The sequence below is a fragment of the Nesoenas mayeri genome (genome assembly GCF_963082525.1).
Source record: "Nesoenas mayeri genome assembly, chromosome: 14".
Taxonomy (NCBI): Eukaryota; Metazoa; Chordata; class Aves; order Columbiformes; family Columbidae; genus Nesoenas; species Nesoenas mayeri.
Genome location: NC_137556.1, coordinates 4,113,003 through 4,138,306, shown reverse-complemented (window position 1 = coordinate 4,138,306; position 25,304 = coordinate 4,113,003). Strand labels below are relative to the sequence as shown.

Sequence of the window (25,304 nt, the reverse complement as noted above, 5' to 3'; positions counted from 1 at the left end):
AGGCTGCTGCCTGCAACCCCTGCAGCCCCCAAACCCTGTCACAACATGCCAACAGCCTCTTCTCCATCCCTCTGCAGAGCACATGCATTGTGATAGACGCACACACAGCACCCTGTGTCCAGCTGCGCTGCGCTGGCATCCCCAGGCAGAGTCTGTCCCCCCTCCCTCAAGGCACAGATATGCAGTGAGTGGTGGCATAGTGGGTCCCCAACCCACCAACCCCCAGGCAGGACCCCGGGGCTCCTGCTGCCCCACTGAGGGCAGTGCTGGGGTGGAAATTTGTCTCCAGTCCCTGCCTTGGTCCCTCCACAAGTCTGCAAAGCCAGTGGGGATGTGGGGAGAGTGCCAAGGAGAACGGGTAAATCTGCCCACCCTCTGTCCACAGATTCCAAAAGCTCCCTTTGCCCATCCTGGAAGGTATTTTGGGCTGGAGACACAGAGGGTGCATCCTGCAGTGCCAGGGACTGTCCCTCCCCTTGTGCCTGGGCAGCGGGGAACCCTGGGCACGGTATCACCAACCACATCCCTCTCTGCCTACTCAGGTGGCCCTGGTCAGCGAGCCCAGACAGCAGTGGATGAACGCTGGGTGCTGGCCTAGCCACACGCACACACCGGCACCATGGACTTCGTCATGAAGCAAGCGCTGGGCGGTGAGTAGGTGCTGTACCCCCCCCAGGGTCCCTGCTCCAGGAGCGATGCTGGCCCAGCGCTCCAGGGAACGCAGCGGGAGTATAAAGCCACGGGGAGAGGTGCTGGTGTGGGGAGCTGCTGCCGGAGCGCTCCAGGGCTCCCGTTCCCAGCGCCTGGCTGGGGAATCCCCGGCTCTCCTGCCGCTAAGTGGGATTCCCTGGCGGGTCCCCTGGGTGCCAGCGCCGAAGGAGCTGCTGGCGTCTCCCCCGGCTGATGCTGAACTAGGACAGCACAGCCAGCCCGCGGCACTCCCCGTTCCCGCAGCCGCCAGAGCCCGACCGCAGCCAGTGCGGGTGGCCATGGGGACACACCAGGTCATCCTTAGCGGGGGGCTCCACGCCCTCCCTGCCTCTGTAGGGGTTTCGGCAGCCAGCACTGTGGCTGCAGCACATGTGGGGACCGTCTGATGGTCTTGTGCTGTGCAGGAGCCACCAAGGACATGGGGAAGATGCTGGGGGGTGAGGAGGAGAAGGACCCCGATGCGCAGAAGAAGGAGGAGGAGAGGCAGGAGGCCCTGCGCCAGCAGGAGGAGGAGCGGAAAGCCAAGCACGCCCGCATGGAAGCCGAGCGGGAGAAAGTCCGGCAGCAGATCCGTGACAAGGTGGGCACACACCTCCCCTGTGCCCACCCTGGCACACGGCACCCGGGATGGGGCTGGGACAAGGAGCCAGCATGGCCGGGGAGGAGGGGGCTGAGGCTGTGGTGGTGGGCACATGCTGAGGGCCTGTGTCCTCACAGTACGGGCTGAAGAAGAAGGAGGAGAAGGAAGCGGAGGAGAAAGCTGCGCTGGAGCAGCCGTGTGAGGGCAGCCTGACGCGCCCCAAGAAGGCGATCCCGGCGGGCTGTGGGGACGAGGAGGAGGAGGAGGAGGAGAGCATCCTGGACACCGTCCTCAAGTACCTGCCCGGCCCGCTGCAGGATATGTTCAAGAAGTAACAGCACCGCCAACCCTGCCATGGGGTGCTGGGGCACAGGCGCCCTCTCCCCTCTGACCCCTCCATCAAGTTCCCTTGGCCCCAATGGGGGTCCCCACACCCCCTCCCCATCCCCTTCTGCCCATTCCCCTGACCAGACTGAAAACCCGCCCCGTCCTGTCCAGGCAGGGCCCCCCCACCACGCTGTGCCAAAGGGGAGCAGCCCTGGCCGGACAGAGCGAACCGGGACCAAATGCACTGACGCGACCTCGTGGCAGGCTGGGGGCACTCCAGGCCCTACCAGCCCCCCCGGGGTGGCTCCCCGTGCCCCCTGCCCCCCCTGCCTCTCCCAGGGGACCCCGGCAGGCCTCCTCTCGCTTGCCATCGTCCCCAGCACTGCCATCCCCCTGCCCCATCCCGCCCTGGGCTAAGCCCAAAGCACAAAGCCAGGCGCCCTGCCCACAGCTCCCCCATCCCCAGTCCCTGGGCACGGGGGTCCCCCAGGGCTGCCCGGTGTGCTCCAGCATCGGGGGGTTGGAGGGGACCCCCCCCTCCTCGCATCTCTGGCCCCATAGTTAAAGCCATATCAGTTAGACTGCAATACTTCAGCACCGGGAGGAGCGGGCGCCGCGCTCCACCGACCGTGTACAAAGGCGCATGCGGGGCAGGGAACCCCCTGCCTCGTCCCCCCTGCCCCGTCCCCACCGCTTGCTCGTCCGTGTCTCGGCCCCGCCGGCCCCTGTTCTCGCATTAGTGTCTCTGTGCCAGGGTGCGCGCCGTCGCTCCATGCGTCCTTGTGTCCGCTGCTCACGCTCCCAGCCCCGAGTCCCCGCTGTCCCCGGGGCTGCCCGCAGCGCTGAGCCGAGAACCCCCCCGCCGCGCTGCCAGGGCCCCCGCTCTGCCCCCTGCAATAAAGCCAGCACGGGGCCGAGGGCTGCCTGGCCAGTCCTGAACTGGGAATGCCCGGCTGTCCCCCTACCCTGCACTGGGCACACGGGTCCCCTGGGCCTGGGAAGGAATCCCTGGGCAAGCACCCTGGGCATGTCCCAGGAGCTGCTGCTTGCACCCCAATGAGGGGGCGCGGGGGCACAACCTCACCCCAGCCCATCCCTTGCCGCACCGTGCTCCCCCCTCCCCGTGCTTCCTCCGCCACAGCCCCCAGCTGCTCACCAGGGCTCTCCCCGGGAGACGGCGGGCGACTTGGGGCCTCGCAGACATGCTGTGACCATCCTGCTCGAGCTAGTCTTTGACAAACTAATAAAATAAAGGGATTTGTACATTGCTCCGGCCTCTTCTCAGCCATTGCTTCCCTTGGGCCCCACACCAGCTCTCTTACTCCTCCATCTCCTCAGGGATGAGACCTTGCAGTCCATCACACTCGGGGAGGCCACAGGACCCACCCCGCACAGCACCCAAGCCAGGGCACAGGTGAAGGGAGAGGCCACATGTGGCTCCCAGAGCCCTTCTCAGTCCAGCTGCCTCCCCACCCACCTGTGTCCACCCTGCAGGTGCCCACTCCAGGGCTGGGGACAAGGTAAAGGACACAGCAGGGTGGCTTCTGCCTCTTCCCCCTGACTCTGAGACTCCCCTCACAGAACAACTGGGGATACCCCTGGGGTAAAAGGGCTGTTTCTGGTGGGTTACAGCCTTTTGCCACCCCCAAGAGCAGGGGCTATATGGCTGTGGGCAGGCCCTGGGCAATGGGGCACCTCATGCCCCGCAGTGAGGCAAGGCCCCTGGCAGTGCCCAGGCTCGGCACAGCGCTGGAGGCTTCTGTCCAGAGCCAGCCTCAGCTTCAACTGATTTGCCATCATTTAACAGCAAAGAGCTCAGTTGTTACCCAGGCGGCATCAGCAGAGCAGTCACCTGGAAAAGCTTCTGTCAGAAAAAAATATTAGGGTAGGAAATGATAGAGATCTTGCAGACGAGGTCTCCATCACAGGCAGGCTGCGCCCACACCTCCTCTGCAGTGACCGTCTGTCTCCTGTGTGACCCAGCATGCCGGCTCCGGGGAAGAAAGCCCCACGGCTGTCCCTGGGGTGCGGGGACAGGGGAGGCACTACTTGTCACCCCTGGCAGGAAGACAGGGAAGGGCTCTGCAGGCAGAGGCAGCATCTTGTGCTGGGGCCATGGCCCTGTTCCACCCAAGCAGGGTGCAGTGTTATGGGACCGGGACAGGTTCCCACGGCTGTCCCCATCCTCGGTGCGGTGTCCCCGGTGCCACTTGTCACCAGTGTGTGCGCGCAGCGCCCCCTGGTGGGGTGACAGCGCAGGACAGGCGACAGGGACAGCAGGGACAAGGGGTCAGACCATCGCCATCAGCCAGGGTCTTGCCGTGGCCAAGGTGATGGGAGAGAAGCTCGCAAGAGGGCAGCTTAGAAACCCCCTTCTTCCCCCACAGCAGCCACGCGAACCTTCATTATGGAAGAGGATTTATCAAAATTAGAAAAAACAATCCCACATACAAAAAGAAAACCAAACCAGCTGGGGAAACATCCCCCTACTCGCATCCCCCCACCCTTCCCTTGCTGCCCTGGTGCAGGAAAGGGACACGGGGTGCCTGGGAGGGGAAGGGGCAAGCTGTGCTCCCAGGGCTGCCCTCACCATCCGGCCACTGGGGACAAGGGGATGGTCACGTAGCTCATCACTGCTGGGGAGCCCGGATGGAGCAGAGCTCCTCCCACAAAAGGTTCCTCAGCAGTCACCTGTCACCTTCAGTGACAGACTTTCTTTGGCCACTCACCTTTGGAACAAGGCCCCCACACCCAGGAGAGGAGGTGGCAACCCTCAGATGGCGAGGGGGGCTCCACTAGCGTGTCCCCCCATTTCCCCCCCAGTACACAAGCTGCTTTTTACAAACGCTCCTGAGAGCAGGATGGACAGAGCCAACAGTCACAGCACTGCCCACCAGGCAAGGAGCAGAGCCATCTCCTTACCCTGCCCTACACTAAACATTCTCCCGTCCCTGGGAGCAGGGACATGTGACTTCGTTAGGAGTCGTTGGGGAGCCCGAAGAGCTTGACGGTGCCTGCCTCCCGGCTGCTGTCATATTTGCCATCTTTGTCGTCACAAGCGAAGGCCAGCAGCGGCCTCTTTGGGTGCCAGGCCACTGTAAAGGTGGGGGACTCGCACTGCACCTCCCAGAGCTTCTCTCCTGCATGGAAAAGGTGTCACGTTAGCTTGGAGAGGCTCCAGTCCCCACTGCGCCCTGCCCAGAGCACACACCAGAGCCAAGCACCCGCTTTTTCTCTCCCATACAGGAACAAACGCTGCTTCAGCGCCTTTTAATCACCTGGTGACAAGGCACAGACATGACACGCATGTCTGCTGCAGACTAACAAGGCAGAGGCTCCCCCTCCCGGCGCTCTGCTCTCCGCAACTAAGTTCTTCCTTAGCAGAGTGATTCTCCCAGTGCCCTCCCAGCTTCACCAGCACTTCTCCATCCAACTCTCTCCTTGCTGTTCCCCAAAAGGAAATCGTTACCTGTCTCCACCTCCGCAATGTCAATGAAGTGATCTTCCGATGCCGATGCCAACATCTTCCCATCGTGGCTAAAGCTCAGCGTTCGCACAGGCCAGTCAAGCCTGCAGCAACAGAGCAAACGGAACAGTGAGCCATCTCCTGCACGGTCACCAGAGAGGGGATGCAAACGGCTCTGGGATAGCACATCCTACCTTGAGAAGCACCTCACACACACCAGTTCATCTACGTCCCAGAGGCTGACTAATGCGTCAGCACTGCCTGTGGCAAAGTACTTCCCCATGGGATCGAATTTGATGCAGATGCAGTTTGAAGGATGGGCGTTGATGGACTGAATGGGTTTCAGCTCCGGGTAGCTGCGGAGATGAAGGGAGAGGGCAGGACGCAGTGAGAGAAGCGTGGGGCTCATCTACAAGCAGGGCTGGCATGAGACACACTGGGACTGTGAGCAAACCAAACTAGTGCAGGGACACACTCTTGAAAGCCTTGAGTGCCCAGTGAACGACACAAAGCATCAGGGTTGCTTTCGGGGAATCCAACCCAAAACAGGGGCAACCTCAGCTCCAGGTAAGTTTGTTTCCACCAGAAGGCTGGCAATAGCTGGGGTGTGGGACTCAAGTTCCCCAAAAGCAACAAAAGGACTTGCAGATTGATGTCTGCCACCGCCTGCCCACCCGCCTCCACAGGCACCTACCTGAGGATGTTGATGCAGCCGTTCCCATTAGTGAGGAAGAACATGTTGTTATCATTGTTCCAGGAGATCTCATTCACCTCAAACTTGAACTGTTCCTCAGCTTTGGAGCGATGCGTCTTGGCATCAATGAAGGTGACCACGTCATCCTTGTTCCCCACTGCAATGGTCTGCCCATCAGGGCTCCAACAGATGTTGATGTTCTCCCCTGGAGGGACAGAAAGCCAGCAGGTCGCGTTTCCACCCAGCCATCCACTGCAGCCACGAGTTAAGCAGACAGGCAGCTTTTATTCCCTATTAAAGGCCACAATCTGCTCCACTAACTCCAAACCGCTCCCAAATGGGAAAGACTGACAGGTCTTGCATCTAACAGACAAACCCTGTACAGCAGCTCTTCAGAAAATATATAGTTATTAAAAATTAAACTTAACAGAACTGCAGCTTCAAGCCAAGATAACTACATCACTGCTCTTCACTTTGCAGTAAAGATGGGACCACAGCAACCACCAAACAAGGTCAACCCAAAGATTCTCTGAAGCCAGTATTCTTCCAGATCCAGAAAATCCAGAAGCCAACAATAAATACCTATGAATTGGGGCAAGACAAGTTGCAGTTATGCTATCCTACCATGCCAATTCCAGCCCCAACAACTCAAAATTGGAGTTTCCAAGGGCAGAGACGATATCTGGCTTAACCAGCCCATGAATTCAAATATTTGTTTTCTGAATCTATGCAAACTTTCACTTCCACCATGGCTCCCCGCAAACATGCCTTTCCCCAGCCTTGCAGCCCACAGACTCCAGAGATGAGTACACAGGACATTTTAACAGCTAGTATCATATTTCAATAGTTTCTCCAGTCCCGACAGTCGAGTAGATGAGCCCTTGCGTTCACTGTTGCTCCTTATAGATGAGTGCAACACAAAGATAAGAGCACTCAGCAAAGATGCCTCGAATACCCACAAGAAGCATCCAAAGCGCTGGTGCCGCTGCAGACAGGTCCCACGCAGCTGAGGACCTGCCGGGACCCAAGAGCCCTCCTGGGAAGGCAGGTGCTCACCTTTGGTATTGACAGTGGCGATGCACTTGGTGGTGCGGACGTCCCAGATACGGATGGTTTTGTCCCCAGACGCCGTGACGAAGAGGTCAGGGTTGCTGGGGTGCCAGCAGAGCTGATCCACACTGTCCCCATGGCCCCGGTAGTTGTTCTCCTTCACCTGAAGCGAGAGGACAGCCATGGATGGGGGAAGAGCCTGGCTCTGCCCTCAGATCCCAGTAATGCTTCACCCCGCTCCGCTGCCGGTTACCGGCTTGGGTGGGTGCCCTGCCCAGAGTCCCCTCTCCCGCCACTTCAGTCACGCTCCACAACCGGCCAGACACCGGCTCCACACCGGCTCCACACCGGCTCCACACCGGCTCCATCCCGGCTCCACACCGGCTCCATCCCGGCTCCACACCGGCTCCATCCCGGCTCCACACCGGCTCCTCTCGGCTCCACACCGGCTCCTCCCGGCTCCACACCGGCTCCATCCCGGCTCCACACCGGCTCCATCTCGGCTCCACACCGGCTCCACACCGGCTCCATCCCGGCTCCCCGGCCTGTGAGGTTCTTGCCGAGTCCCCGCTGCCAGGCCCAGTACCGACCACTCCCCGTTCGGCCCCGAGGGCTGCCCCGGTACCGCCCCGAGTGGCCACTCCAGACGTCCCGCAGCGCCCGGTACCGAACGGCCGCCCCGCTCCCGCCAGGCGCCGCTCACCAGCCGGTCCTTCTCCAGCAGGAAGACGCTGGCGGTCTTGTCGAAGGAGCCGGACGCGAGGCGGCGGCCGCAGCAGCTCCAGGCCACCGAGTGCACCTTGGCCCCGTGCGCCGGGAACTCGCGGCTCCGCGTGTTGGCGCGGAACAGCTCCTGCATGGCCTGCACGTACGGGGACAGCGCCATGGCGGCGGCGCCGCGACCGGGGCGGCCACGGCCCCGCCCCGCCGCGAGTGACGCAGCTTCCGCCACCGCCCCCCTCGGCTCGGCCCGGCCCGCAGCCCGGGCGCTGCCGCCGCCGGCCCGTGGGGGGCGGAGCCGCCACCCGCCGCGACGATGGCCGAGAGAGTCATCCTCATTAGCGACTCGGACGCTGAAGGCAGCCGCTCGCCGCCGCCCGGGCCCCGGCGCCGCTGCCCGCCGCTTCCCGCGGTGAGTCCGTGGCCCCCGGGGCGGGGCCTCCCAGTGGACGCGGCGCCGCCTGCCCCTCTCAAAGATGGCGGCGCTTCCGCCGCGGCGGAGGCGCGGGCGGGGACGGCAGCCGCGCGGGGACAGAAAGCCCACAGTGAGTCTCCCAGGCCGGGCAGGAGCGGCGGCCCCGCTGCCCCGACCGTGTGTTCCCGGAGAGCCCGGTACCCTCGGCCGCATCCCTCGCAGGCCCGTCCTGGCCCCAGCCGCATGCCCCAAGGACCCCCAGCCTCCCCCAGGAGGGCTCGGGTCCCCTCGGCCACCTCCTGCCAGCAGAGTCCCAGTCCCCAGGTGTGTCCCCCCAGGGTCCCCCCCTGGCCGCATCCCCCCAGAGCCCCCCAGCCACGAGTGTCCGCGTCCCCTCGACTGCACCAGGGCTCAGTGCCCCGGGCACCCTGCTGGGCACAGCCCCTGGCCGGGGTCCAGCCCTGGGCCACGGTGCGGCGGCCGCCGTCCTGCTCACCTGGGCCAGCCCGCGGGCAGGGGGACGACGGGCCGGTGTGGCGGCGGCCCAGGGCACGGAGCTGCCGGGGAAGCGCAGCCCTGGGCGGGGGGTAACGGTCCGTTGGCCCCGGTTCCGATGCAGCGTTCAAACGCCGGCAGTTAGGCAGTGTCCGGTACAGCAGGGCCGGCTGGAGCCGGAACAACCTGCGGCCTCCTGGGCTGCTCCAGCTTCCCGGCGGGGGTTGCTGGGTTTTGCCACCGTCTCGGGCCGCATGCGGCCCCTCCTCTGGGAAGGCAGCGGGTCTGAGTCAGGCGAAAAACACTGATTTAAATTGCCCACAAAACGTGTTCCTGCTTTGAGGCGCTGAGGGTTTCTTTTTGTTTTTTTTCAAAGAGCAAACAAGCTCTGCCCCTTCCTGGGCATGTTTAGCTGCTGAGGTGCCACGTCCTGCCTGCGGTGGTGCAGACACGGCTGCCTTCCCTGCCCGCTCCTGCTGCCCCTCAGAGAGGCGCGTCCTGGGAGCTCCAGGTGCTGCAGCACCCAGCGAGTCCTGGATGGGAGTCCCCAAAGTCCCGGGGCTGCGGTAGCTCTGGCTTGGTGCCACAGATGCGAAGGCAGCTCGGTTCCCCACCACTGGTGTCTGTGTAGCAGGTGAGGTCTCCCGGCCACCCCAGCAGGGCTGGGTCTGCTCTGGGTCAAGATGAGGGGTGTTTGGAGCAGGGGCACAGCTGCTGGCCGTAAGAAGCCCCAGGGGGAGCAGTGGGGTTGTCTCTGCCAGGAACAGGGAAGAAGAACCCTGCTTGGGCTCGGGCTCAGCTGTGCAGTCAGGGCAGGCTGACACTAGAGCCTGGGGCTGCTGCCACATCCCCTCGGCCAGGCAGTGGCATCTTTGCACCGGGTTTCTCTTCCTGGGCTTGTGGCAGTGTGCCCCTTTTCCCCCTTGTGCTGGGGCAACGGTGCCACCATAGCAGAGGAGTGAGGCACCCAGGTGCCACTGCTGCTGACAGCGCTGATCCCTCAGTCCCCACAGGAGATCATCGACCTGACCTGCGAGGACATGAGCACAGAGCCGGCACCGTGGAGCAGCCTCACCATCATCGACCTGACAGAGGACACATGCAGCGCCCCTCCCAGCCCTCCCCACACCACCGGCTGGGCTGACCAGGACCCCGGGCAGCCGCCTGCTGCTCTGGCAGCAGACACATCCCATCCACAGCTCTGCTCCACCACAACGCAAGAAACAGGGGCAACAGCAGGACTGAGCCTCACAGCATCCTGGCACAGTGCTCCCACGGAGTGCAGTGCCACCATAGACACAGCAGAAACCACAGAGAACTGGAGCTGCTTCTCTCCCACCTCCAGCCACTGCAGCTCCTCCAGCCCAGAGCAGAACTGCAGCACGACCACTTTCAACAGCGACTTGGGCTCCTTGGCCAGCATGCAGCTGGACTCAGACCTGCTGTCCCCGTCCCCCTCCACCCCAGGCAGTGGCAGCAGCTGGAGACCTGGTGGCCCAGAGGAGGAGACTCCTCACCTCTGCCAGCAAAGGGAGCTCCCCCCAAGGCTGAGCCCTGTCCCAGCCGTCCCCACAAGCCCAGGGGAGGTCCAAGGGCCATTGCTGGCAGCGAGTGACTTATCACCCTATGGAACAATCCAGCAAGTGACCGCAGCCAGGACCAAGGCTGACAGCAAGGCCTGGCTGAACAAACTGCACTATTTCAGGAGAAGTGGAGTCCAGCACCTCTTCCTCCAAGGCATAACACCCAACTGGGAAACACAGCAGGTAAACAAGGTTCAGAGCAGCCGCTGTGGTAGAGGATGGAGCGGGGGCAGCCCCTGCTCCACTTCCCCTTTTGGGGGAAGCTTTGCCATGCAGTTAAGATCTCTGGTACCACAGTTCCCTTCACAGTGGGTTCCACACCACAGCCGGGTTCCTCAGTGTCTTGGGGAGCTGCCTTTCACCTATTGCCTTGTCTTGCACACAGCAGAAACCTGAGCTTATCCCCAGCGGGAAGCTGAGCATGGTGCGCACCACCATGGAGGAGAACTTCCTGGAGGGCACCTTGCACTTCCTGAGCGAGTTCGTCTCCTGCCAGCACCATCCCCCAAAAGAAATAATCTCCCACTTGATCAGAGACATCCTCCTGAACCCCCAGCACAGGGAGATCCTGAAGGACACCTACATGCTGCTGATGAAGATCCAAATGTACGTGTTCCCCTTGCCATGGGGTTAGTTAGGTGCTCCTAGGGGCCTGCCCAGCATAAAGATTATTCTCTGTGGCCACAGAACAGGGAGTGATTTCCCCTGTAACCCAGGATGATCCTCCTGCCCCTGCCTCCTGTTATCAGCACAGGCACACCCCAGGGCTGTCTGAGGGTGGGTCAGGGACAGCCTGTGACAACAAGGAGCCCCCTAGGGCAGAGGAGTGCATTTGCCTTGCTCCTGAAGCACAGATCTCATTCTTCACCACTGTGACATGGCTGGGCTGCAGCAGGGGCCATGGGCTGGAGGTGGTTGCAGCAGTTCTCTTGCTGCCCTCAGGGTACCCACAGAGGGGCACAATGTTTTATGAGGCCACAGGATGAGGAATCCTGAGCCTCCCCATGGAGTACAGCCCCACTTGGGTGCTTCCAAAAAATGAACATGAATGGGGAGGAGAAAGGGAGAGGGTGAAGCTGGAGAGGAAAAGCCAGGGCAGGCCCCTGAGCAAATGGGGGCTGGGGAAGGGCCAGGGGCTGCGGTGCCTGCAGGCAGATAGGCAGTTCAGCACAAATGGACAGTGCTGTCCTTGCAGGCTCCATCCAGCTAACGCCACCACGGTGGGATGGGACTGGGCGCTGCTGAAATACATCATGGAGGACCAGGTACTTGGCACCATGTGTCACATTGGGCAGGGATCATCCAGCACACGGGTGCCCAAGGGTAAGCATTGCCCCGCAGCCTCATGGCCATGCTCTGCTGCAGAACAGGCCAGCCCAAAACAGGGCTTTATTGCAGCCACCGAGGGCAGCAAATGCCAGTTGAGTGTCCTGCTTTTATCTGTGGTGCTCCCAAAGCTGCTGCACAACTGCAGGCAGGTTGTCTCACCTGAAGAAGACACAGCAACAGACAGAGTCTCTGTGAGCCACAGACCTAGTGCAGTGGCAGAACAGGTCCAGCCAAGCTCCCAGGGCATCGCCTGAGCCAGGCAGCCCCTCCTGGAGCTGCTCCTCAGTCATGTACATTGTCCCATTCCCAACACAGCTAAATTCCCTGGTGCTCCTTATCCTGTGTCTCCACCAGGCTCACACTGTGTCCATGTGCCCTCAGGAGAAGTCCCCTGGCCAGCTCCTCTTCCTGCAGTACGTGGTACAGACCCTGGAGGACGACTTTCAGCACTACCTGAGGTTGCGCCTGCTGCAGAAGTCAATTGCCAAAAAAGTACTTTCATGTGACACGTGCTTCAACAATGTCAAGTAAGGGACTCCTCCTGCTCCCCTGTTCTCTAACCAGATGCTGAAGGGCAGGGGTTCAGGAACACTTGTTGAGACTGCAGGTCAGACTTTCACACTTTCCAGGAAACAAGCTTGGGAAACAGAGGCAAGTGTAGGACCCAAGTATAAAGAACAGGAGCAGGTTTACAAAAGCAAACCAGCAGAGATTATGCAAGGCATTTCCAGCCACAGTCTAGTGGGCTTTTCCCAGGAACAAGGTCAGATTTGCACTGCTCAGGACAGGGCTGGGAAGGAGGCAGTCCTGTTGACAAGCATAAAATCTGCTGCTCAACAAAGCTACTCCCTGTCCAAGCAGGTGGGATGTATTCTTCATCCTCAGGGTCTTTCCTTGAGCTCCAAGGGGAGGCTGGAATTAAGCAAAACCAGGCCTGTCCCTGCTAACTCCTGTTTCTATCCCAGGGAGGTGGTTGGATGGTTGGTTGCAGCAGTTACCGGAATGGGGTTTGCCCAGCCCCAGGAGCAGCCACAACAGACTGCGTCCTCTTCCAAAGAAGCAAGGGCCGAACGCAGCTCATCCACAGCACAGCCGGCCAGCACTGACCAAGCAGAGGTGGCTCCACCAGCTTTCTTTGCCCAGAAGTAAGTCCCAGAAGCCCTGACTCCTGCTGGCAGTATCACAAGCCCCAGGTCAGGGAGAAGCCAGACTCTTTCCCTGTTGAGTCAGCAAGCCAGGCCATACCTGAAGTTCTCCTTTAGGGTAGACATACACTTGGTGAGCAAAACACTTCCTCACCTGGCAGGAAACTGGCTCAGTGAGCATCTTCCTCTTACATGTAGCATAAGGCTGGAGCTCTTGACCCACAGTCCAGGCTGCCCGATCCTGCTCCACCAACATTCAGTACAGCTACTGAGACCTCCCAAGGGCCCGTATCTGGGGGTTAACTCTCCTTCCAAGAGTAGCAAATTCAAAAGCCACCAAGAGATACCAAATCTAGCCCACTATGTTCCACTCCATCCCTCACTGCAAGGCATGAGGCTGAACTAGGCGCCATCCCCACTGCTTTACTTTGCAAACTGAAGGGTGCTGTCTACTGGTGTTGACTGTCTCTCTAACCTAGGGTGACACTCCTGCTCCAACGGATGTTGTCCATCGCAGTGGAAGTTGACAAATCTCCCAACTGCAGCTCCTGTAAGATCGCAGATGTGATATTCCCATTTATACTGAATATTCCCCTGAGAAGCCAAAGGTGAGACAAACATGTACAAGGCAGCAGCTGCCTGCATGAGCAGTCTTATTCCTGATTTGCATCCAAGTCTAGATGCATAAAGTACCACAGGGTATAGAAAGACTCATTTATGACCCAGCCAGCAAATGCATGGCTGTTGGACTGACAGATCCCATGGGGACAGAACATCACCTGGGAGAGGCACCTCCTCAGCTCACATACTGCTGAGAAAAGTTGATTGTCCCATTTGTTTAAGTCACAGGACCTTAAAACTGTAAAGAGGGTCTGAAAACCAGCATTCTACATCAGCATGGTCAAGTACTAGCAAACACACCACTGATTCCCAAGGACAACTGAGAAGTTCATCAGAAATATGATGCAGTTCCTGCAGCTTTGCCTTGACATGCTTTTGTTTGCTTCTCTGAGAAATGCAATATCTGAAGCCAAAGCACAAGGGCCTGACTGGCTCTAGTGTAGACATGAGACCACTAGACCCACAGATATTTCAAACCCATGTTTGCCAGCCCAGCAAGTAGCTCTTTCAGCAGAACTCTGAGCACACACTGGGTCTAGTCAAGCCATTGCCCTCCCAGGACAGATGTCCTACATGCAGCTGGCCCTGACCCCACTTCACACACTTGGTTTTGCTCTCTGCAGTCAGCAGAAATTGGTAACTTTGACACGGGCTGCTGGGCAGGGTGATGTGAAGCAGCTAAACCTGCTTCACAGACTGTACTGACCTAGAGTCGCCACAGGTCAGGCCTAAGGACATAAACAAGTTCATGGCCAAGCTGTGTAACAAAGGTCTCTATCACATCTAGTGGTTTTCCTTCCACTGCACTGCTGGGCAGCCCCTGCAGTCACCCACATCTGCACCAGCAGCACACACTGGAGCAGTCACCCCAGTCAGGCTGTGTTGCCCCCACAGTAAGTCCATTTTGTCTTCCAGGGAAGCTTTCTTAAACACGATGGAGAGCCAGCTCCTGCGCTGCAAACTGCTAGAGCTGTGGTTCCAGCATAGCTGCGACGTGCCCACAACCTTGCCCTTGTCTCTGGCCAAGATCCTGTATTTCCTGAGTCACTCTTCTGTGCTGCTGCATTACCAGGTACCCAGGCCAACCTCTCATTTGCCTTGCTTTCTCCTGAGAAAACCTCTTCTAATAACCAAATACTGTCTCTTGTCATAGGAGGAAATGGCAACATGGCAAAGATGGGATGAGATGCTGCAGTACTTAAGCTTACTGCTGCTGAGCTACCAAAATGTAACACTGGGTAAGCTGCCTGTTCTGGCCTTAATAAATATGATCTCTTCCAGAGGCTGCAGTAGAACAGCTGAAGTTCCCTTCCTGCTCTCGTCTCATCGCTCTTGAACTCACAGCCACTGAGTCTTAGAAAGATAACGCGCCTCCATCCCTGCTAGTGACTTTCCAGCAGACAGGGCAAAGAAGCGATGTTGCATCAAGCAGAGCACCTAACTTGCACCTAAAAAATAGCATGTTTCCCAAAGGATCAGTCCCAGCACTGGGAAGTACAAAAGGGAGGGAGCTCTGTACCCACCAGTGTCTAAATTGCACACACAATAGGTGGAAGAATATGGTGGTTTAGGAGATTTAAAAAAAGAAAGGCAAAGAGTAAAGCCAGGACACACTAAGCACTTAATAGACCAGGCAAAGAGCACCACTCACAGTAGCTGTGGAAGCAGCAGCATAGTCACAAACACTCCCTGAAGTCATTTTACCAGACAATTCCTAAAGTCTCTTCCCAGCTACGTTAGCCCAGGGTTAAAGCCATCACGGAGGAACACAGAGGAACCCACCAACACACAAGCAGTCTTCTCCCTGAAGCCCTAGATGATCACTCTCATTAAGGTCTTTGGAGACTCCCCTTTGCAGCTGGACAGCTGTTGAGTCTGCCACAGGAGAAAAGGATGCTACAAACCCTGTTCCATCCCCATTTCTTGGGCTCTCTCCACTTGGAGATTTGAGCTCCAGGAGGGTACAGAGCCTTCTTACACCAGGCTGGTCTTGTGAGAGGATCAGCAGGTTCTCAGCAGCTCCCCCCTGCAGTGCCACCTGCTGCCATCTGTCCCTGAACAGGTCAGGCAGCCCCTTGTGCGGTGCCTCATCCCACCAGTGTTTCCTCTTGCAGAGCACTTACGGACCTCCCTCAATGATCGGATGGACTTGATGATTCAGAAAGTCAAGCCCAGGCTCCAGGACAGCGATAACATCAGCCACCTGGACGTTCAACTGAAGATAGAGGACTTCATCAGCCGAATGCATCAGGTCCTGGGGCGGCCTTTTCCCCTGCAGATCATGGAGAAGTTGTGCCTGCTTCGGGAGCTGTTCCTTATTGTCACGACTACCTGATGGTGACAACCACTGCAGCGGGGGGTACAAAGAACTTCACATTTCCTCTATAAAACCCCCACCTTATGCTGCAGTCACTTCTTTGGAAAAATACCTGGTTTACATATAGTCTCAGAATCTCCTTTCAAACTCGTCTCATCCTACAGTTTTACAAGGCACTTTGTACACCTAAAAAAATAAATTATTTTCATATTTGCTGAGACTCTTCCATCCTGGTGCCAGCCCTGCCCAAAGGAAGGGCAGAGCTGTCAGCTGTACCTTGGGACAGCGTTAAACTAGCACAGCCACAAACTGACAGTAGTTTGCACAGCAAGCAAAATGCCAAAATACCCATTCAATATTTAGGAAAACATGTTAACATTTAAGAAAAAATAGCTGGTGAGGGCATTCACAGCACAGAGATCCTCCAGCCCTTCCAGTCAGTCCTTTGGAGAGGAACATTTCTGTTCCAAATCAAACAGATCTACATCACTGCACCCAAGGTCATTAGCAGATGTAGAACAAACCACTCATCTGTATGACACTGCTCTTCTAATGCAGAGATACACCATCCAGAGAGGAGTGAAGAAGTTTGTGTTGGGAGTAGTAGCCAGAAGCATCCCCAACAGTGCCCACTCCAGAAATTGGCTCATCCTGCATAGTGTGCTCATTCGGGCGTATTTTCCAGTTAGGTCCTTTTAACTGGATTAGACTTCCATCATTAGACTGGAAAAGACACATTCTAGCAAGAGGCCCATAGTTATGGATGTTATTTTCTCATATGTTGGTCACATCCCCAAGAATGATGTTGCAGTAAAATACAGAAAGTAGAATGAGAAAAATCACACCGAGAGGTCACACTTTAACCCCAGGCTTTCCAAACTAAGCTATGAGATTAACCTGTGTAACCAAGACCTGCAGCAGCAGCCAGTACCCGAGTACCCAAACCAGAACTTTCCAGAGGAAAGCAAAGCAGAAATGGCCATACTGCAGGGAGCCAGGCAGCTCTAGGTGAACACCAGCCTGGCTCCCAGCCCTGTGCCCAGTACAGGTGCAAACAGCACACGAGCTGCAAGAGAAGCAATCTCAGGAACATAAAAAATAATCACCACTTAAATAGCTCAAGAAAACACAAAGATTTCATGTTTAGTTTCATCTGCACAAGCCCTTAGGGCTGAATCTGGCTTTAAACCTAGGCTCTGTCAAAAGGGAGTTTTATACAACAAATATTTTACCTCAGTGCTGCCACAGCCTTATCAGCAGAACCTTGACCCCACACTCACTGGACAGCCCCATATCTCTTCCACAGATGCTTTGCCAGCACTAACACACACCAAAGACCTTCATTCACAAGGATTTTATTTTCTTGTAACAAACAAACAAAAAAAATCACACACACTAAAGACATGAATACAGACAACAAATAAATTAATGTCAATGCAAGACTGATTGCCAAGGTGCAAATGAATAGCAATGGTGAAAACTGCTTGGTTAGGTGGGAAACTGAACACGACACAGCATTGGCAGTGCTGTTGAAGCTCTAGAGGAAGCAGAGCCACAAAATGTGCTTCTCCAGAGGGGACAGCAGCTAGCCAAATGAGCCAGCCCTCACCCTCCAGGATGTCTGGTTTGAGAAAGCAAAAAACCCACAGTTAAACAGTTACCAGCTGTTGAGTAACCTCTGTATAATGTCCTGGCAACAGAGAAGCTTCCAGTACCAGATGCAAGGCAGCTGCTGCCACCTCACCACTACGGAAAGGCTGAGGGAGCTCCACAATGCAACCATGAGATCAAGAAGAGCCCTCTCTGTCCTGTTTGTCACAGGAGAGGTGAAGATGACAGAGCAACACTGCCAATAATGCTTAAGGAATTAATGGCAGCCAGGAGTTCTTCCACTTCTCGTGAAAGCAAATGTTAGCTGTTCCCAGTAACTGGCCAAAATATTACATAGAGCTGTGTCATAGCAGGGAGGAATGTTTAGCCTTGATCTGCCCTCAGTCCTTCTGCAGCCCTGGAAAATGCGTTTAATGCTGATGAAACAAAACCACCCTATTTGGAAAGTGCCCCTGGTGTCCAATACATTTCTATGTAACTCATAAGATGCTAGAGAGAGGGAAAAAAGTGCCAAGCAGCACCCAGAGTGCCAGAACATCTGAGTCTGTTGTCTAGCAGAAGGTAGGACAGTGTTGTTTTGAAGAAAGAAGAGAGGAAGATTACTTGGTTCAAGCCACACCAATTCTGGTCATTTCTACCTTTTTGGAGGCACATGAAGAGTTGGAAAAGAAGCAATTCTCCCTCATTACTGCCAAGCCCCATTAGATTCTGCTCCCTGCCTATTAAGAGCATCTTAGAATGGTTACTGCTCCACTTTTCCTCTAAAAAAAATATCCAAGGGCAAAAGCAGTTCTAGGTGTTGAATTGGATCACAAGGGATCGCCCCATTTGAAACCAACCCACATTCCCAGAGCAACTTCCTTTCTGGCAGTTAATGGCCCAGTTTTTAGTACCATCTTGTTTTCATCATATTCCACTGGTGTTCTGTACCTGCCAAACAAAACCATGGTGCTCCTGAGGGTACTTCAGCACTGAGCAGGACAAGACAATCAGAACACAGACAAGCCAGCCTGCTCGCACACCACATGCAGGTCTGTCCCACAAAACACGGTTCAAGGTTCTACTGTGGTGCAGGGTACTGGGAAGCACATCTGGTGCAACCCAGCAGACCAAACTGGTGCAACACGACAGAGGATGACTTACATTGGTTTAGTACTAGTGCAGGAGCTTTTCCAAGACTGGCTTCAGGAGGACAGTCACAACTTTTTCTGAGATGAAGAGCTGGAAGGGAGACTTCCCTATTTTACTGCAGCACAACAGGAAAGCAGAGCCTAAGACACCCTCTGGCCTGCTGAGGGTTAGCCGGGGGTCTAGCTAAGACCCCAGAAACATTTTTCCTAGAACCCAGTGGGAGTGAGCACGTTCAGATCCCGAGGTTTGATATTGTGGGAACGTGGAGATTGTTTCCTCCCTTCTGTGACCGGAATGTCCATTTTGGGTGGTTTGAAGGTGACTGGATCCTCTGGCATCCTAGTAGCCTGAGCACGCATCAGCTCCATTGGGGATGGCTTTTGGGCACCCTTATAGGATTGGATGGTAAAACCTCCTGATGAAAAAAAAATCATGTCAAGCAAGAGCCAGGAAAACTAGCCAAGTCCTTTTTCCACTGCTGCCAGGAACAAGCAGCACCACTGATGCCCGACACTGCAGAAAGCAAGACACCGCAGCTTTGCGCATCTTAAGTCTATTCCACATCAATGCTGACTCTTCCAGTTCTGGTTCTGCCAGACAGCAGAGAAAAGAGTAAAAAAATCTGTCACCCCACACCCTGCCCTTCCACTGCAGCTCAGTGCAAGTTATTTCTGCTTTCATACCCTCAGCATAGGTTTACCCAACTGCTTTATATTTAGGCACAGAAACTACACAAATAGCACACATTCACAAGGTGGTCCTAGAAAGTAACAAGGCAAAGAGGATAAGGCTCCAGAAACAGCTACCAAGTTCATTGTGTGACAGTTCTCCCCCAGCTTTTGCAGGGCAGGAGATTTTAGATTACATACCTGGATCATTTGTGGATTTCTGGATGGCCTTGGGTCCAAAAAAGCTCCATCTCTCAGATGGCAATTTGTCCCCACTGCCTTCCATGGCAAAGTCTGGGCCCGTGATAGAAGCAGAGGATCCCTGACTAAACCAACCCCTAGAAAAAAATCATTGAGACACACATAAATATAATTGAGATGTATATAAATAAATACTTCAAGTGACCCCACTGTGCCAGGAACTTTATGTAGTTATCAGGGGCAATTTAAGTTACATTAATAGGTTTGTTACCACCCAGGATGAAGATACATACACTCAAGTTCCACAAACTTTCAATATTTGGATCTATCCAACACAACCACAGCAGGCTCTGAATTTCACCCCTTAGATACTCCCTCGCTGGGTAAGGTTATTTGTAGCAGCTCCCACCTCAGCAGCCTGTAGGAAACCGAAGGTGGCAGCAGACTGCCAGGAACAGAGTACCTGGTTTTATGCTTGGGAGAGGAGTAGGGAGTGCTGCTTGGAGTGGACTGCGCAGAAGAAGTCTGTTTGTCATCCTTTGTCATCTCTCCACTCTGCATTTTTAGCTTCTGTTAGGAGAGGCAAGAGAAACATAGAAGCAACAGAGCTTAAATATGAGATATAAGGAACAAACAGCCAGTTTTCTTGTCAAAGCTGTACAATTCTTGTTATCACAGGTGATAAAGGATTTAAGCGTCACTTCACCTAAAGCTAAACCCATACTACAATACTTGCATACACCCCTTAAGCTTCTTTCCACATCAGATATAAGCATTTTGGAAGCCCACCATGCTCAAGATGCATCCTCCAGGCTAGAGGAAGTAAAATAACACCTGCAGCTCACTCTGCAATTCACAGTCACTGTCCAACAGTAATGAACTTCAATCCCAGCAGCCATAGGGAGGTAGCAGATGTTGCAGAGTGAGCTCACACATCAGTCTGGCTCCCTGGCAACCAGTGGAAATGCCACAGCAAACATTTGTCTGCAGCGCTTTTCAGAGCAAAGCTCTCAGTCCCACAAGCTGTCTAACGAAGGTGAGACCAGACCTCATACAGAGGGTACAAGGTCTAAGAGTACTAGACCATGAAAAGTAACTCATAAAAGGAAGGAAACACTGCTCTAGAAAAAAACTGCATTTGAAGAGTTCAGCTGGTCCTAAGGAAAACAGGAACTGGGTGTGCGTGAACCAGGTTATTACAAGTGTGACAGTACAAACTGAACTTCGAAAAAGTCACCCGAAGGGCAGTTATAGTTCAAACAACAACACACAGGCATGTTCTCGGAAAGTTTCCTGCAGCAATCCAAGCCCCACTGACGCTATTCACCAACACTGTTCCTGAAACTTTGACCTTGTGGGAGTACAGTTGAGGTGCTCACTATTAAACTCCATCTGTAAGATCACTGTGGGCAACTGAGTTCATCAGAAAGGTGTTGATTCAAGACTTTTGTCTTTATTTCCAGTAACAGACAAACCAAATTTCATCTGCTAACTTCCAGGTCAGAAATGCACTGTTTACAAGTACTCTTGGGACAAACAGTCACAACAGATCAACTGCAGGGCACCACTCAAAGGTACAAGAAGAAACTAGACTCTTTAGTGATCCCGGAGAAACCATTACATCTGAGAAGTCTGCTCAGCAAATCAATGAGATGCACTGAAAACTGCAGCACCTGCAGCTGGCACTGGTCAGCAGAAGAGGCCTAATTCCTCTCAACAACACCCAATTGCACATCATACATCCAACGCTTCAGAAGTGGAACAAATTGGGCTACAGAGTTCTGCCTCATCTGCCATATTCACCTGACCTCTTGGCAACCAACTACCACTACTTCAATCATCTCAACAACTTTTTGGAGGGAAAATGCTTCCACAACCAGCAGGACGCAGAAAATGATTTTGAAGAGTTCATCAAATCCCAAAGCACAGACTTTTACACTACAGGAATAAACAAACTTACTTCTGATTGACAAAAATGTATTGACTGTAGTGGTTCCCATTTTGATTAATAAAGATGTGTTTGAGCCCAGTTACGATGATGTAAAATTCACGGTCCAAAAACACCATTACTTTTGCGCCAACCTAACAAAAGCCTCCAGAGTAAACCGTTTAAAGAGAGTCCAAGCAACATGCTCCCAGAGTTATATCACCAGACTGGTGTTAAACTGGTACACAACCTAGAGAGAGAAAGCCAACACAACACAAGCCTTACATGGACTGCCTCAGCCACACGGTGGTACTTGGTCTCCTCAGTAGTAAGGCCTTTGTGGGGAGTGTAGCCAGCCTCTCTCAGCCCTGCCTGCTGCTCAAAGCGCTGGATGCTCTCCTGAGTCTGCTCTGGAATAGACAAGAACACACATTCACACAGAAATGCCACGACAAACAATTCCAGCAAACAAAGGGAATTTAAGCAACTGAATGCAAGACCCTTTTTTCATGATTCATACCTACGTGTTGTGATGAGTTGATAGAGGCAGCAAAATTAAAGATTCCAGATTCAATAAAAGAAGCCAAATTTTTCAGCCAAATACAGAGCCAGCATCTAATACACTGATATCAACTTCACTTCTGAAAAACATGAGCACTTTTCTGCCCCCCACTACCAGCATAAGATATTCACTCCCCAGTGGAATTCAGAAAAAAGTCAAAAGGAATCAGAGCACAAAAATATTACTGGAAAAGTCCATTGTCTTATTTAAAACGGATAACACTTCCCATGTTAAAGTTATTTGCAGGGATACTGTACTGTATAAATAGAGAACCTTTGCTTATTTCCAAATTGTGACTGAATGGTTTTCCTAGGGGGTGTAGGTTGGAGCTCCTGACTTCTTACTGCACAAGAACACTTTTAGGTTTCAATTACATTAGGATTTCATAATTAGTCTAGAAGAGGAGCTGCTTTGCAGCGGGAAGTCTATACTCCTGGATATTATTTTCTGATGTGCTGGTTATTTTTGAGCCAAGAGAGAAATAAATGCAAATATAAAGCTACTCCAAAATGCTGGTCTGAAAATCTAGAAGTCTTTGCAAGTGCTGCTTGGAGGAAAGTAAAGCACAGCTCTCAGCTGCTGAAAGATGAGGCAGCAGGGACAGATTAACATATAAATAATTCCTCTTGCTGTAAACAGGGATGGCCTCAAAGCAAACATTACTGACCCAATTCAATTTTAAAGCATCATGATTTATGAGGTGGGTTTTTTTAAAGTGTTACTGTTAGCAAGACAGCTGCTGCTGCTGCTATTAACATAAATGCCAGCAAGTGCTCCACTAGCACCATATGTCAGCTCTCCACACCACTCTGGTTAATTTTAGAGCTTTACCTGTCATTCAGAAATAGCAAGTTAATAAGCAGAGTAGCAGCAGCAGCCACCTCCGCAATCCAGCAACAAGGCGGCCTGGGCTGCAGTGCCCATCAGCAGATAACACACCCTGCACTCTCCCTCAGCACCCACCTCCAGCACCTGCAAATACAGAGGCAGGACATGTGGCATGTTTCCTGGTTCCTCACTTCCCTCCAGGAGTGTCCTCCAAAAAACACACATCTAGTTCAAGAGTACAGTGGGTCTGAACACCACAAGCTGTACCAAAACTCTGGTAGTTACCTGGAGACATTACCAAGCCAGAGCACACCCATGTGCCCACACCCCGTTAGAGCAAAGAGTTCTTACTTGTAATGAGAGAGTTCATGATGATATGAGTGGCCTTGGCCTTCACCACGGGTACCTTGTTGACACTTTCGGTGGACGATGAAGGAGTCATTACGGGTGCATTCATGCCAGCATCCCCTTCCTCAATCTGTGGGGAAGAAGCAAGGTACAGTTTAACAAGAGTAAGTATCTCAGCACCTTGCTAGGGCACATCTCTAACGACTCAAGCACTAGCAGCTTGCCTTCATCCCAGGGAAAAAGCCTGTTTGCTGTTCCCACCACAGCCCAGGAATGTTTAGAGCTTGAACATTATAATTCTCAGCAATGAACAAGCAATGTTCATCCAACATTTAAAACACACTGAGCTCAGAGCCAACAAGTTATTAGTCTCAGTACAAAAAGGTCAACAGGAAAGAAAACAGATCATATCTGCAAATTGGACACAACTGCAAACTGGACTTCAAGGTCAATTGAGCAGGAACACCCTCCCACAGACAGCTCAGATATTCACAGATCAGCAGTCACACAAATTAGTGGCTCATGTTTAGATATTGTTTTCCCACACATCGCTTATATTTTCAGTTTCTTGCTCAGTTTATCTAATGCTCATGGCTCTACCATTGATCACAAGGCCCTAGTAACACAGAAAAGCTAACGAATGACAGAAAACAAGAAATCCTGTGAAATACAGACCTCCTCATAACACAGGATATACTATTCCCTAACTGGAGAGAATGCTTTTTGTACCAAAACACAACTTCAGGTCTTCTTCCACAAGAACAATTTTGAAACAGAATGAAGTGAAAACCAGAGGTTAAGCTCTAAGCCACGCACAGTTATTTACTTCCATTCAACAACACTTCACTGTAAACTTGGAAAAGAGCCTTTACATTTAAAAGAGCTGACTCTGCACTCAAAGCATCCCTGCATAGTCACTTCACAGAACAGTTTGTGTTGGAAGAGACCTTCAAAGGCCATCTAGTCCAGGCTGCCTGATGCAGGCAGGGACATCTTCCACTAGATCAGGTTGCTCAAAGCCTTTGTCCTACCTGACTTTGAACACTTGCAGGGATGGGGCACCCACAGTTTCTCTGGACAGCCTATCCCAGTGTCTCACCACCCTCATAGCAAACAGTCTACAGCCAAACTAAACCCAGCCTTTTGCCCTGGCTTCATTACACCTGGTTACAGCTTACACCTTTTAACACATAAATGCCTCCCATAAGTGAGGAGACTCCCAGAACACGCCTATCTCAACCATAACTCAGCGTTCCCATGACAGGACCAGGTACCAAAGCTGGTCCCTTGTCCCAGCACCTCTCGAGGGTTCCCAGGGCCCCAGGGGCCGGTCTCTGCTGGGCCTCTCGCCCAGCACCGTGCCCCGGCCAGGCAGGAGGGCTGCACACAGCACACACTCCTGTGCCCGGGCCACCACGGCCACCGGCCGGCCCGTTACCTTCGAGAGCTCCTGGTACTTGCGCTCGGGGATGACCGGCTGCTTCCAGAGGACGCTGGCGCACAGGTCGGCGGGCGGCGGCGTCATGGGCGCCGTGTCCTCCAGGCCCTCGTCGTAGCTGAAGGCCCGCCGCGGCACGCCGAGGGGCAGCGACATCTTGCCGGGACGGGCCCCGCCGCCCTGCTCCAGAGCTGCCAACAGACAGGGCCGCGCTCAGCGCCGCGGCCTACCCGAGCCGGTGGGGAGAGCGGGGGCGGGTGAGGCCTTACCGGGAGCGTCCGGCTGCCGCGAGCTCATGGCGGCGGCGGAGCGGCTCGGCTGAGGCTAGTGGTGCTCAGTGCGGGGCAGCGGGCTGGCTACCGGCGGGCCGGACGGCGCCATGGTGGAGCCCCCGGGACACCGACCGGCGGACTCCGGGACGACAAGCGCCGCCGGGAGGTAAGAGCGAAGGGCACCGCCCCTCGGGAGAGCCCTGATGGGCGCGCAGATCCCGCGAGAGCTGCCGGCGGCGCGCGGGGCACGCTGGGAGCTGTAGTCCTGGCCATGCGGGGCGGGGACAAGCGGGTTGGCGAGGCGTGATGGTGGGGCGTGGTTTCGTGGAGGGGCGTGGTTACATGTAGGGGGGCGTGGTCCCGTGGAGGGGGCGTGTCCGGGCGAGTCCCTGGCAAGTGGGGAGCAGACGGCAGAGGGGGCGCTCCGGGCGGCGGTTTTGGGACAGACCCGGTCCCCCCCAAGACCTCACCGGCGTGGGGCCCTCCTGCCATGGGGGTGCTGCCTGCCGCTGCTTGCCCCGGCACACCCACCGCCTGCCCGACCGTGCACCAGCTCTGCCAGCAAAACGTGTTGACCTCCCGGAGGGGTACCCAGCCCACCCGCGGGCACAGGCGCTCCAGGGAGCCTGGCGCCGGGCAGGGACGCTTTGCGCCACCCGAGAGGGATTGCCAGGACAAACTAGTCCCGTGAGCAGCAGGCACAACCCGTGGGCGCCCGCTGTGCCGGGTGCCTCGTTGGGTGTCTGGCCTGGAGTCGGCTCACATGTCAGCGCCCTGGCTGGGGAGGCCCCGCTACCGCCCTCCCTCTCGCCGTCGTCCCATCTTCTCCCCACTATTTCTCCATCTCTCTCGTCATGCCTCTGTC

General features: G+C 55.0%; 4 protein-coding genes across 8 annotated transcripts; 2 read left to right on the top strand and 2 right to left on the bottom strand.

Annotated features, from left to right (window-relative positions):
* Window positions 1–619: 619 nt before the first annotated feature.
* CPLX2 (complexin 2) lies at window positions 620–1,626 on the top strand (the record flags this gene model as incomplete). The annotated part of the gene is made up of 3 exons (XM_080353470.1): window positions 620–650; window positions 1,116–1,291; window positions 1,429–1,626. The coding sequence occupies 3 exons, from the start codon at window positions 620–622 to the stop codon at window positions 1,624–1,626; spliced, it is 405 nt and encodes a 134-aa protein (XP_080209596.1).
* Window positions 1,627–4,023: 2,397 nt separating this feature from the next.
* Window positions 4,024–7,819, bottom strand: THOC3 (THO complex subunit 3). Its single transcript, XM_080352952.1, has 6 exons — window positions 7,532–7,819; window positions 6,835–6,991; window positions 5,779–5,983; window positions 5,279–5,440; window positions 5,088–5,188; window positions 4,024–4,758 (listed from the first exon to the last, which is right to left on the bottom strand). The coding sequence occupies exons 1-6, from the start codon at window positions 7,712–7,714 to the stop codon at window positions 4,595–4,597; spliced, it is 972 nt and encodes a 323-aa protein (XP_080209078.1). The 5' UTR covers window positions 7,715–7,819; the 3' UTR covers window positions 4,024–4,594.
* Window positions 6,867–24,600, bottom strand: KIAA1191. 2 transcript variants are annotated; one of them, XR_013922808.1, is made up of 8 exons: window positions 24,437–24,600; window positions 24,168–24,358; window positions 22,733–22,859; window positions 21,277–21,401; window positions 19,528–19,634; window positions 19,065–19,201; window positions 18,208–18,610; window positions 6,867–6,991 (listed from the first exon to the last, which is right to left on the bottom strand). XR_013922808.1 is itself a non-coding variant. In XM_080352953.1 (7 exons), the coding sequence occupies exons 1-7, from the start codon at window positions 24,462–24,464 to the stop codon at window positions 18,402–18,404; spliced, it is 924 nt and encodes a 307-aa protein (XP_080209079.1). In that variant the 5' UTR covers window positions 24,465–24,600; the 3' UTR covers window positions 16,344–18,401. The 2 variants fall into 2 exon arrangements, 1 of the variants encoding a protein (XP_080209079.1); XM_080352953.1 differs by lacking the exon at window positions 6,867–6,991 and having other exon boundaries at window positions 16,344–18,610.
* SIMC1 (SUMO interacting motifs containing 1) lies at window positions 7,865–15,634 on the top strand (the record flags this gene model as incomplete). Of its 4 annotated transcripts, none has more annotated exons than XM_080352949.1 (10): window positions 7,865–7,960; window positions 9,463–10,224; window positions 10,427–10,647; window positions 11,237–11,306; window positions 11,752–11,897; window positions 12,336–12,515; window positions 12,995–13,123; window positions 14,052–14,208; window positions 14,290–14,374; window positions 15,251–15,634. In XM_080352949.1, 10 exons carry the CDS (start codon window positions 7,865–7,867, stop codon window positions 15,469–15,471), a joined length of 2,067 nt encoding a protein of 688 aa, XP_080209075.1. In that variant the 3' UTR covers window positions 15,472–15,634. The 4 variants fall into 4 exon arrangements, with proteins under 4 accessions (XP_080209075.1, XP_080209074.1, XP_080209076.1 ...); XM_080352948.1 differs by having other exon boundaries at window positions 11,725–11,897; XM_080352950.1 differs by lacking the exon at window positions 7,865–7,960 and adding an exon at window positions 8,885–9,092 and having other exon boundaries at window positions 11,725–11,897.
* Window positions 24,601–25,304: the final 704 nt, after the last annotated feature.

Bases quoted from the DNA above. Each gene is read 5' to 3' on its own strand.
- KIAA1191 (XM_080352953.1), bottom strand. From the start codon at position 24,464: ATGAGCTCGCGGCAGCCGGACGCTCCCG. The intron at 24,359-24,436 runs GTAAGGCCTCAC...GTCTGTTGGCAG, and splicing joins GCGGCAGCCGGACGCTCCCG to CTCTGGAGCAGGGCGGCGGG. The intron at 22,860-24,167 runs GTAACGGGCCGG...TCTTCCCCACAG, and splicing joins AGTACCAGGAGCTCTCGAAG to ATTGAGGAAGGGGATGCTGG.
- THOC3 (XM_080352952.1), bottom strand. From the start codon at position 7,714: ATGGCGCTGTCCCCGTACGTGCAGGCCATGCAGGAGCTGTTCCGCGCC. The intron at 5,984-6,834 runs GTGAGCACCTGC...CTGTCCCTCCAG, and splicing joins CGCCACTGTCAATACCAAAG to GGGAGAACATCAACATCTGT. The intron at 5,189-5,278 runs GTAGGATGTGCT...CTGTTGCTGCAG, and splicing joins TGTGTGAGGTGCTTCTCAAG to GCTTGACTGGCCTGTGCGAA.